At 39.1% G+C, this 12629-nt stretch overlaps 1 protein-coding gene across 1 annotated transcript in view; it reads right to left on the bottom strand.

Annotated features, from left to right (window-relative positions):
* The window catches only part of Cubn (cubilin), a 233934-nt gene that overhangs the window by 42953 nt on the left and 178352 nt on the right, over window positions 1–12629 (bottom strand). The window contains exons 52-55 of the mRNA XM_042685932.1: window positions 7994–8115; window positions 6669–6894; window positions 5166–5353; window positions 188–344 (exon numbers count right to left, since the gene is read on the bottom strand). Coding sequence (XP_042541866.1) covers window positions 188–344; window positions 5166–5353; window positions 6669–6894; window positions 7994–8115 — 693 coding nt within the window. The remainder of the gene's footprint in view (window positions 1–187; window positions 345–5165; window positions 5354–6668; window positions 6895–7993; window positions 8116–12629) is intronic.

Raw genomic sequence — 12629 nt, 5'->3', positions numbered from 1 at the left:
TCCATTTTTGAGTACATCTTGATCAGTTTCACCCTTCCATAGCTTTCTCCTCCATCTAATGTTATCATGAGAAACATTATATATAGTTTTCATGAGAAAAATGGCTGGGATTACAAGCAAGAGCCACTGGCTCCTGGCTCCCATACTCTCTCCCTATCCGGTGGGCTGGGTGTTCAGTGCTACTTACGGCTGAAAAAGAAAGCGCTGAATCCTTGAGCTGGCATCTCCTGAGACTGGAAGACGGCAGTGAATGTATTTTCAGGCAGGACAATAGGACTTGGTGCTACATCCCCACAGATGGTGGCTAACAGGGTGTCGTTGGTCTCCTCCGTTCCTGACCACACCTAGCAGGGTCATGAACAAGACTTAATGCTTACTTTTTTCCTGATAACACTTGAATGAACTCACACATCAAACTAACTATACTTATGAACATATAGGAAAAATATGGGAGGTAAATAAAACACAGGCAAATGTTACAATTGTTTTTTTAAAAAATAGTTTCCCTCTCTGTCTCTCTGTCTCTGTCTCTCCTTCTCGTGTGTATGTGTGTGTGTGTGTGTGTGTGTGTGTGTGTGTGTGGTGTGATAGTCCTAGGCTTGAACTCAGGGCCTGGGTGCTGTATCTGAGGGTTTTTTTTTTTCCTTGCTCAAGGCTAGAGCTCTACAGCTTGAGACAGTTCTTCTTCTGGCTTTTTGATAGTTAACTGGGGATAAGATTCTCATAGATTTTCCTGTCCAGGCTGGCTTTGAACCATGATCTTCAGACCTCACCCTCTTGAGAGGCTAGGATTATAAGCATGAAGTACTGGCACTTGGCTTGGACACTGATTTATAGGATCTCTCCAGCTTCTTCTCAAGGGAGACTAGGTAATACGAGGGGGCATTACTAATCATCACATTTGTAGAAGGGAAGATGACTAGCAGGAAGAGGACATGGATGCTAATAAACAATCTGTAATACATAGGAAACTCTCTACCACCCCATGAGAAAACCTGGTCACTGGATATAATGATTAGTCAACATTTTTCAATATCAAAGTATACAAAACTACTTGTGGCAAATATATCTCTTTTGAGAATATTCCTCAAAAAAAGAAAAGAGCAATAAAATCTTGAGCCATAAAGAAACATTTCAACTGGGAAATCAGTTCAGGGAAAGAGGTATAAAGGAGTTCTGATTCATAGTGCTGATGGACTATTACTCAGCTCCTTAAACCTGGATCATCTCTATTGCTTTTCAGAGACCGAGTACCCCCTGTTGGTCATCTCCAGGCAGACAAATGATTTTTGTCATTTATTAAAGGTTGTAGTGCCGGGCACCAGGACTACTGAGAACCATAGGGCAGATGCTCTGCTGAATGGCAATGGTCCATAAAAATGTCAGGAAAGACAAATTTTATCTAAAACTCCAATTTTACCTAATGAGCCTCTTAAGAACTGTCAACTATCCAGTGAAACAGTTTGAAGACGTTTTATACATTTTATAAACATATGTATTTGATAAGTTATATGCATTTTATAAAATTATAAATATACATACCTGCACTGTATTCACTAAACAGAAACATATAAATGGCTAAACATTTGCCATAAACAACCTCAAGGATTTATTTTTAACTAGTCCTGGGGCTTAAATTTGGGGCCTAGGTACTGTCTATGTGCTTTTTTTGCTCAAGTGCAGTACTACTTGAGCCTCAGCTCCACTTCTGACTTTTTTGGTAGGTTAAAGGAACTAAGAGTCTCACAAACTTTCCTGACCAAGCTTGCTTTAAACCATCATCCTCACATCTTAGCCTCCTGAGTAGCTAGGATTACAGAAATGAGTCATAGACTCTCAAGTTTTTAAATGAACAATTTCATAAAGGTTAGAATGTTTATACTTCAGTTGAAGTCAATAAATTTGCATTTGACATTTGGCTTGAGAATATCCACTAACTCTCACTTCTGTCTGTCTTCCAGTTAAAAGAGATTGATATTTCAATTAGGCACTGGTGGTTCACACTTTTAATCCTCGTTCTCAGGAGGCTGAGATCTAAGGATAGTAGTTTGAAGCCACTCTGAGAAGAAAAGTCTATGAGACTCTTAGCTCCAAATAAACACCCAAAAGCCAGAAGTAAAGTTGTGGCTCAAGTGGTAGAGCACTAGCATTGAGAACAAAAGAACAAAAAAAATCAGGTCCTGATTTTAAGCCCCAGGATGAGCACAAAAAATACTGGGCATTGTCCAAATTTTTTTTTCTAAAAAGGAAAGAAATATATCCTTTACCTGACTTACATTTCAAGATACTATATAAATCTCTGCCTTGAAAACAGTCATACTTGTAATCCTGATAGTTTTAATTCTTCTTTTTCTAATCTGTATGTCTTTTCCTTCACTGCAGTATTTAGTACTTTCACTTCTATGTTAATGTTCCAAGACTCTTTCCTGTACCATTCCAGCTTGTTTGGAAAAGTTCCACTAACAATCTTCAAAGTGCCCTAGGGATAATTTCTGTTTTCCTTTATATGATAAGTTTATATTTCTCCCTTATTCCTGAAGGATAATTTATAACTGTCAAAGTCATAGTCAACAATTGTTTGACCTCAGCCTTCAAGTATTTCTTTAATTATTCTCCCCCCTGCACCCCTTTCCCTCTGGTAGGGTTGTAGTGCTGAGAATATTGTTTAGAGGTCCCTACGTCTCTATTAATATGTTTTAAAGTTTACTTTCTATTAATTCTTATTCTATTAAAGTTTATTTTCTATTAATTCTTCAGGGGTGGGGGGTTCTAAAGTCCCATCCTCCAGCAGATTCTAGTTTCTGTCATCTCCACTTCACTAGTAAGCCTAAACAGTAAGTTATGTGTTCCTATTGCATTTTTCAATTCTTTAACTGCCATTTGGCTTTTTATTGTAATTAGTTTCTTTAATGAAATTTTCTATTCTTTTTTTCAATTGTTTCAAAAGAACCTGTCAGCAATGGTTCAAATGTTTTCATGACTGTTATTTCAAAATACTTGTCACAAAACTCTCACATCTGATTTATTGCAGTGTTGACAACATTAGCTTTTCCTCCTCTCTCTTTGTTCTTGTTATGATGAAATTTTTCTTATTGTGTCCTGTACATTTTCTTTATTGTATTAGGAAAGTCTGGGTTCTATTTAAGTGTTGCATTTGTAGTAGGATGTCACCCTGCTTAAGTTTAATCTGTGATCTTGCTCATTTTATGGGGCTGTGACTCTAATGGCTCTTCAACTGTTAAAATCATTACGGCCTGTCTGCTTTAATATGCCCCTGTTGGGGTTCATAGAATCTTGCCGGTGTTGTCTGAGGAGGTGGAGCTTGCTTCACCTTGTTGGGACTCTGTGTCTTTCTCAACTCAAGACCCATATAATCTCTTGCTGCCCCAATATCTTTGGGAGGGGTGGGCCATCACTGGCTTGAAAGGACAAAGAACATTCTTGACTCTTTGCCCACTCTACCGGTCTGCCCCTATGTCTCCGGGTGGGAAGGCAAGTCTCAACTCACAGACACGCAGGAGCCTCTCACATTACACCACATTACACCCATTGGGTGTCTTTACTAGCTCTTCTCACCCAGGCAACCTCTAGCAGAAAGAAGAGTCTCAAGCTCCATGGAAGATAGAGTATGTCTCCTGGGATTTACCCTTGGAAAAGTTTCCAATTTAATACTAGTGTTGGGCTTGTGTGATGTTGTCAGTAAGATCTCTAATCAGTCCCGTGGAGGAATGAGCCTGAGTCATTTTTCAGATTCCACTTTTCCAACCAGAGAAGTTGTGGGGATTTACTTAAGTCTGTGTATGTAGTATTGCCTCTTGTCACCAGTAATGTGCTCACCCATCTCATGTGAAAAGCAATTTGGGAAAGTGTATGCTCCATGTACTTTATTATGTAGAGATTTTATATTAAGTATTGGATTTTTACTCAAAGAGGAACCATAGGTCATTAAGATATAAAACATAAATTGAGAGATGATATGAAATAATAACATTGACAATAAACTAAAAGCTACTTCTACTCATGAGATGATTTGAGATTCCAAGTTCTGAGGGCTGTTTCTGTCATTATATCAGATACTTCTGCTTAAAAGAGCCATCATAAAGTATCATTTTATGGGTGAATCATTTGGAGCCCAAGTGTTTAATTAACTCATAAAAGAACATGCAGATAGTGAGAATAGAAAATATAAGTGGATTTCAGGATAGTGTGACCTTAAGATCAGTGGTCTTCCCACTAAAACGCATAGTCTCCTAGTGACACAACAAATACAGTGAAACCAGCACAGCAGAAGAGGCAGATGATCCAGTCATGTCCATAGCAGTAGAAAGTGAAAAGTTCCTGCCGTGTGGATCACTCAAGAGAAGTAGAATCTTGACCGTTGCCCCATTGGCATCATGCTAATGCGCATGGTTGTTTATGAGAGTAGGCTCTTAAAGGCCAAGGCAAGCTTCAATAAGTTCTCCAACTTTCTGTAATTTTTGTAACATATGTTAAATTTTTGCCTGTGATGGTGCCTTCCTTCTCTTAGGATAAGAAAAAGGAAAGGAAGAGAAAAGAGGAAAGGAGATGGAGAAAGAGGAGAGGAAAGGAGTAGAGGGGAAAGGAAGACAGGAGGGAAGAGGAACGGAAAGGAGGAGAGGAGAGGGGAGGGGAGGAAAAGGCAAGGGAAGGGGAAAGGAGAAGAGGAGAAGAGGGAAGGGGAGGGGAAAGGAGGAGAGGAGGGAAGAGAAGATGAGAGAGGAGAGAAAGAAGAGAAGAGAGAAAATGAAAGGCAGGAGGAAGGGAAGAAAGGAAAGGAAGGAAGGAAAAAAGGGAGGTGAAGAGAAGAAGGAAAGAAGGAAGGGAGCTAAGAAGGACAGAAAGAAGGAGGTGAAAATAGCTTCCCCTCTTTTTTTTTCCAAAGGAGAAAAGAATCAGTAGTGATCATGAGAATTTTACAAAGGTCAGGGAAAAATCTCCCCAGTTTAGCTATTTTTTCTTAGGCATTAGCAAACAAAAAATCAAATTTTAACTCCACGTACAGTTGTCTCATTTTTACATCCAAGAAATCTAAGCAGTGAAGCTGTTCCTTTCTTTGAGAGATGACTCTGAGTCCTTTGCAGCCTGGGTGTTTATGTTCCCAAGGCCCAGCTAGCCTCCAGTAAAGTAAACAAGTGCGCGCTAACCTTCACAAAGCTGTTCTGACACTGTGCATCCGCACTGGGGATTCGGAAGTTGCGGTCAAAGTGGATCTCCAAGTGTTCACTCTCGTGGGTAATGGCTGTCCAGGAACATTGGCTGTTTGGCGGGAAGTTCTGAGGCCAGTGTGGCGATTGGATCGTGCCACTGTCCGAATGAAATATGCCACCACAACCTGGAATTTTTTCATGCAAAAAAAAAAAAATCATCAGTCCTCAAGGAAAATAATTATGTTGGAAAGCAAGGGCTGCTGGAGAAGTTACATTTCTAAACATGAGATCTCAGTATATCTTTCCATCCCCATGACTTATCTTTAGGGCAGGGACATAAAAAGAACACAACAAATGTAAGGTACAGAAAGGAAACTTCAGCCCCTGTCTAACGCTTTATTACATCTCAGCAGAGACCACTTAACCCTTACTATGGAGAGGAGACACTATATCCTGTCTTCAAACAACTGCAATACTTTAATCTCCCCTTGAGGGAAAGGAGAATTTATACCATAGCAATGCAAATTCTGCGTTTATTATCGTTAACACATGAGGATGCAAATTCAAACTCACTCGTAACTTCACTCTAATTTACAGGACTATAGAAAATGATTTTGAATTGGAGGAAATTATTCCATTTAGCTATATTGAAACTGACTGAACTTCATTGAAACAAATGAAGTTACGGCTTTCGTGGAATGATTTCCCTTTAAGTCCATTGATACAAGGAGCTTATCTAAAACTACTTTATGACTTTAACAGCAACAGTGGTTTAATGACAAAGGTCTGACTTGTTCTACAGATATCTTCTTCATAACTGGCTCTACCAAGATCAATTGTCCTGTAACATATTTAAGATTCTAAATACAGTATCCAATACAACTCCTTTTTTTAGAAGAGTTATAGGGTTTACTTTTTTTTTTTTTTTTGATCGTGGGGCCTGAACTTTGGGTCTGGGTACCAGCTCTTCAGCTCAAGGGGACCTCTCTACCACTTGAGCCATAGCACCACTTCTGGCTTTTTCTGTTTATCTGGTGCTGAGGAATCAAACCCAGGGCTTCATGCATGCAAGGCAAGTACTCTACCATTGAGCCACATACCTTTTCAAATCATAGGTTTGTACTGTAGAACCTGCAAACTACAGCAGTTGCTCTAAAACAGAAATCTCATCCTATCACCTATAAAAACTCAGTAGCTCTCTATTAATCAAGGGACAACATATAAATTGAGGGTCCTGATGATGTGGACAACTTATTTTGTTCTTAACTCAGCATTCTGGCTCTAAGCTCTGAAAATGTTAAACTACTTGGGAATCAAACATTCATTCCAATTACTTGAGATAGCCACACCATTTTATAGAGTCTTGGACATCTGTAGACTTGGGTAGCTGCTGGCATCCTGAAACTAATCCCACTTGGATAGCAAGGGATGACAAATTTTAAATTAGTTAAGAAAAAATGCATAATAGACAAAACAAAGTGCAGAGAAAGCTTCTGTTACCTAAAGTTTGTGAGTTCCAAGTAGCATAAAATCCACCACCTGACACAGAATAGTCAGAGTTAAACAACACCAGAAGCTGGTTGGAACCAGAATGGATGGTTCTAGGGTTGGAAGTTCCACAGTATCTGCCTATAATGGGTGACGTAGGTAAGCCACCATTCCTCACAGTGACGGAGTCCCAGGAACAGGTCACGTGGTTCTCGATATCAATGTCCCTAAAGGTAAGCTGCAGAAGAGAAAAGAACTCATATAGCACCAGGAGTTGTACATGAGTGTCTACATTGAGGCAGGGTCCTTCCAAATCTCCTGTCTTTGTATTCCTGCCTCTTCTGGATTTTTGTTGTTGTAATGTTTAGTTTTTTGTTTTTGGTCTGTCATGGGGCTTGAACTCAGGGCCTGGGTATTGAGTTTTTGTGTGTGTTTTTTTGTTTGTTTCTTTGTTTGGGGTTGTTTTTTTTGTTTTGTTTTGTTTTGTTTTGCTTAAGACTAGCACTCTGCCACTTTACAAACAGCTCTACTTCTGGTTTTTGAGTGGTTAATTGGAGATAAGAGTCTCACAGGGATGTTTTTGCCCAGGATGGCTTTGAACTATAATCCTCAGATCTCACCCTACTGAGTACAGGCATCTGATACAGGCATGAGCCACTGGCGCCTGGCTTCCTGTCTCTTTATTAATTCCCCTCTTCCTTTCACTTTCTTTCCTTATTAAGGATCTCTCTTTCTCTCTGTTTCTCTCTCTGTTTCTCTCTCTGTTTCTCTCTCTCTCTCTCTCTCTCTCTCTCTCTCTCTCTTGCTTTCTGCCCATTCCACAATTTGAACTCAAGGTCTTGTGTTTGTTTAGCTTGCTTGTTCATCTAGTGTTTTACCACTTGAGCTGTATCTACTATCTGGCTTTTTGCTGGTTATTTTAGCATTGAAGTCTTACAAGCCATTCCTGCCTGGATTGGCTTTGAATCATGATCTTTTGGAGCTCACTCTCTTCTTTGGCTAACGGTAGAGGTAGGATGAGCCACTGGTGCCTGAATTGAAGGTTCTTTACAGGATTTCCTGACAGGGTATGGTTCTAGGAATTGGGGTCATTTGGAGAACATCAGCAGTCTATTTGTCTAGAATAGTAGCTCATGCCACAACCAGGAAGGTGCCGCTCGCTCTCTCCTACAACTGGGATTGTTTTCTATATACACAAAACATCATGCAATCCTTGTTTGTCCTCTACTGAGAGAAATGTAGAGAGAAGATGATCAAACCTACTCTGATCACTTGGTAACTGAAAGGACGATATTTCCCTGGTTTTGGAAGTGGTTTACCCGGGGATAGGAACTCACGGTGATGGTGTGGCCCGGAGGGGCTTCCAACAGCCAGGCACAGTGGGAGGAGTTGCTGTAGGTGCCTGGGTAGTTTGGGCTTGTGACCACTCCACTCTCTCCTACCTGGATTCCACCACAATCTGAAATTATATGTGTAACACTCTAAATAAGATACAATTTAAAAAAACTACAAAGCCAAAATAGTACTTAGAGTTATCATACTTCATGATACAATCAATAAATATGGTAAAGGAAATAAATACAATAAAGTAACAGACAAATACATGAACAACAGCAAAGTTTGGTGGAAGAATAGAACAAACATTCAAAAGCTATACTCTCTAAAGGAAGAAAATCTGGTGGAAATGGATGCATTTTTAGAGAAATACAAGTTTCACAAACTGAGCAAAGAAGAAGTTAACCAATTAAATAAGCCAATATCCTATAATGAGATACAGGAAGCTATCAAAAGTCTTCCAACAAAAAAAAGCCCAGGACCAGATGGATTCACAGCAGAATTCTATAAGACCTTTAAAGAAGAACTAATACCCATACTCCTCAAGCTCTTCAGAGAAACAGAGAAGGAGGGAGCTATCCCAAACTCATTCTACGAAGCCAATATCACACTCATCCCCAAACCAGGCAAAGACCCAACCAAAAAGGAGAATTACAGGCCAATCTCCTTGATGAACACAGATGCAAAGATCCTTAACAAGATTCTAGCTAACAGAATCCAGAAACACATTAAAAAAATAATACACTATGATCAGGTAGGCTTCATCCCAGAGACACAGGGATGGTTTAACATACGTAAGTCAATAAATGTAATCCAGCATATCAACAGAGCCAAGGTCAAGAATCACATGATTATCGCCACAGATGCAGAAAAGGCCTTTGATAAAATTCAACATTCATTCATGCTAAAAGCTCTGGAGAAAATAGGAATAGAAGGAACATTTCTAAAAACAATAAAAGCCATTTATGACAGACCAATAGCCAATATTATACTTAATGGGGAAAAGCTACAACCAATCCTCCTAAAAACAGGAACAAGGCAAGGATGTCCACTGTCTCCACTCCTCTTCAACATAGTCCTAGAACCCTTAGCCAGGGCAATAAGGCAAGAAAAAGACATTAAAGGGATCCGCATAGGGAAAGAAGAAGTTAAACTATCCCTTTTTGCAGACGACATGATACTATACCTCCACGATCCCAAAAACTCCATCTCCAAACTTTTAGAAATCATAAGTCACTTCTGCAAAATAGCAGGATACAAAATAAACCCACAAAAATCAGTTGCCTTCCTATACACTGATAACGCACAGGAAGAGAGGGAAATAAAGGGAGCAACCCCATTCACAATAACCTCCCAAAAAATAAAATATTTAGGAATTAACCTAACCAAAGATGTAAAAGAACTATTTAATGAGAACTATAAAAAGTTAAAGAAAGAAATTGCAGAAGACACTAGGAAATGGAAAGACCTCCCATGCTCCTGGATAGGCCGACTTAATATAGTAAAGATGGTGATACTTCCAAAACTAATATACAAATTCAATGCAATTCCTATTAAAATCCCAATGACATACATCACTGAAATACAGAAAACAGTCCAAAAATTTATATGGAACAACAAAAGACCTAGAATAGCCAAAACAATTCTAGGGGATAAAGACAATATGGGAGGGCTATCCATGCCGAACTTCAAACTCTACTACAGAGCTATAATCACAAAGACAGCATGGTACTGGCACAAAAACAGACCCGAAGACCAATGGAACAGAATAGAAGATCCAGATATAAATCCACAGGCCTACAGCCAGCTGATATTCGACAAAGGAGCCAAAGACATACAATGGAAGAAACACAGCCTCTTCAACCGCTGGTGCTGGGAAAACTGGGCAGCCACATGCAGAAAACTAAAAGTGGACCCCAGCCTATCACCATGCACCAACATCAACTCAAAATGGATTAAACACCTTAACATTAAACCTGAATCTCTGAAACTACTACAGGACAGAGTAGGAGAGACACTTGAACTTCCTGAACAGAGTCCCAGGGTCACAACAAGTTGGAGAGAGACTCGACAAATGGGACTACCTTAAAATAAAAAGCTTCTGCACAGCTAAATCTATCGCAACTAAGCTAGAAAGACAACCAACTAATTGGGAAAAAATATTTACCAGCAATATATCAGACAAGGGGTTAACATCCTGTATATACAGGGAACTCAAGAAACTAATCCCTCCCAAACCTAACAAACCAATTACTAAATGGGCAAGGGAACTAAAGAGGGACTTCTCAAATGAAGAAATAAAAATGGCAAAGAAACACATGAGGAAATGTTCATCATCCCTGGTGGTGAAGGAAATGCAAATAAAGACAACCCTGAGATACCACCTTACCCCAGTCAGAATGTCCCACATCCACAAATCAGCCAACGACAAATGCTGGAGGGCATGTGGAGAAAGAGGAACCCTATTACACTGCTGGTGGGAATGTACACTTATACAACCACTTTGGAAAGCAGTCTGGAGGGTCCTTAGAAAGCTAAAGATTGACCTCCCTTACGACCCAGTCATACCACTTCTAGGCATCTATCCTGAACAACAGGAGCCAATATACAAGGACACGTGCACCTCCATGTTTATTGCAGCACTGTTCGCAATAGCTAGGATATGGAAACAACCTAGGTCCCCCACCACAGATGAATGGATCCAAAAATTGTGGTATCTATACACAATGGAATATTATGCAGCCATTAGAAATGACAAAATAATGGCATTTGCAGGGAAATGGACGGAGCTAGAAGGAATCATGTTGAGCGAGGTAAGCCAAGAACGAAGAGACAAACGGTACATGGTCTCCCTGATAAGTGGATGCTAAATCCAAAAGGTTAGGTGATACGACAAAACTAACAGGACTTAAGAAACAAAGAACTCCCGCTCATCTGGTTGAACCACTACTAAATATCCCCATGCTGCTGATCACAAATACGGTATATAACATGTGAACACTGTTACATATTACAGACTGTGGTACACAATTTGCTCCAGGGAAGTTAGAATGAACTTGTGACTTTGAAATTATGTAATCATTTAATCACAATCAAAAAAAAAAAAAAAGAAACTCGGGGAAGGGAGGGAGGGAGGGCATGGTAGGGGGAAAACAATGGAGGGGGTAACAATGTACTCATTACCTCACTCGTAACTGTAACCCTCTGTATAGTAGCTTTACAATAAAAAAAAAAAAATTAAAAAAAAAAAAAAGAATAGAACAAACAAATAGAACAAATGAAATAGAATCACATAGCAAACACAGCCTCAAGGTTAGTAAAAAAAAAAAAAAGAACACATTTCAAAATTGACAGTAAATGAACTAGAGACAAAGTCAGTGACATTGCCTTTCTTGAAAATAACACCAATTAAGACCACCCAAACGCAGGTAAGCTTGACAAAATTACCAGTTCCATAATTAAATACTTGATTTATTTGATTATGAATTTCTAGTATTGCTTTAAATTTACATTAGCATATCAGGTTGAAAAGATGATATATTTCTAAAGGATGGGCAATATCTCAGGCTCAGTACAAATATTTGCTTTGAATCCTGACCAGAAAAAAAAAATCAACTGGCAGGACGATTATGTGCATAAATTACAGTTCATTTCACTCCTTCCTCTGGGCCTATCGTGAAGAAATGCTAGATAAACACATAAGAAAAATAGATTTTGGTTCAGAGCCAAATTAAATGGTAATAAAAAGAGAATCTCTAAAAACTACCCAAAAGAAGTATAACATAATTCAGAGGAGCAATCTAACACAAATGTGTGTTAGTCAGATAAGTGGACCATCAGAGGTGACCAGGTAGGAAGAGAAGATATGACCTTGGACTTCCAGATAAGCAAGGGCTGGAACTGAGACCTTTACCCAAAGTTTGACATTTAGTAGAACTGTGATTGTTAGTGAAAAGGGAGAAAAGAACATTCTAATTAGCACGGGAAGTGGCAAGGAGTCATGCTGCCCACCTTGGGCTACATTTTCAGGTATAAACTCTGAATGTCACAGATGCAAATGCAGCATAAAACTCTTTCAACTAATATGCAGTAATATGAACAACACACACAGCCTGACCAAGTATGGCTTAGCCAAAAAATGGAAGAATGATTCTAAGAGAAAAATATTTCAGTATAAAGAAAACTTTTAAAAACACTATTTGTACACTAAGAACTGAATAAACTTTTTCTAACCTGATGAAGGGTTTTTTGAAACCTAAGAACAACCAAGTTATTTAACAATGAAATGTCATAAACATTCATATGGAAGTCAGAAACATAATGCAATCATTCTTTCTGTTCAACAGTATGTTGGCAATCCTAGCCAGTGAAATAAGGCATGAAAAAGGAAAAAAAAAACCAAACTATCATTTGCTGAAGAAATGATTGGTTACCCAGAATATTGAAAGAATGTCAGAGACAAAACCCTAAAACCAATAAGAATATAGGAAGTATCTAAAGTAACTTTTCTGGTTTTTGTTGGTCCTAGAGCTTGAACCCAGGACCTGGGGACTGCCCCTTAGCTTTTTTTTTTTTTTTTGGCCCAAGGCTCTACCACTTGAACCACACTTCCATTTCCAGCTTTTAGGTGGTTTATTG

Source organism: Dipodomys spectabilis, unplaced genomic scaffold, assembly GCF_019054845.1.
Source record: "Dipodomys spectabilis isolate Male_0828 unplaced genomic scaffold, ASM1905484v1 ptg000096l, whole genome shotgun sequence".
Lineage (NCBI taxonomy): Eukaryota > Metazoa > Chordata > Mammalia > Rodentia > Heteromyidae > Dipodomys > Dipodomys spectabilis.
The sequence above is the reverse complement of the archived record's forward strand: the minus strand, read 5'-3'. Positions and strand labels throughout refer to the sequence as shown.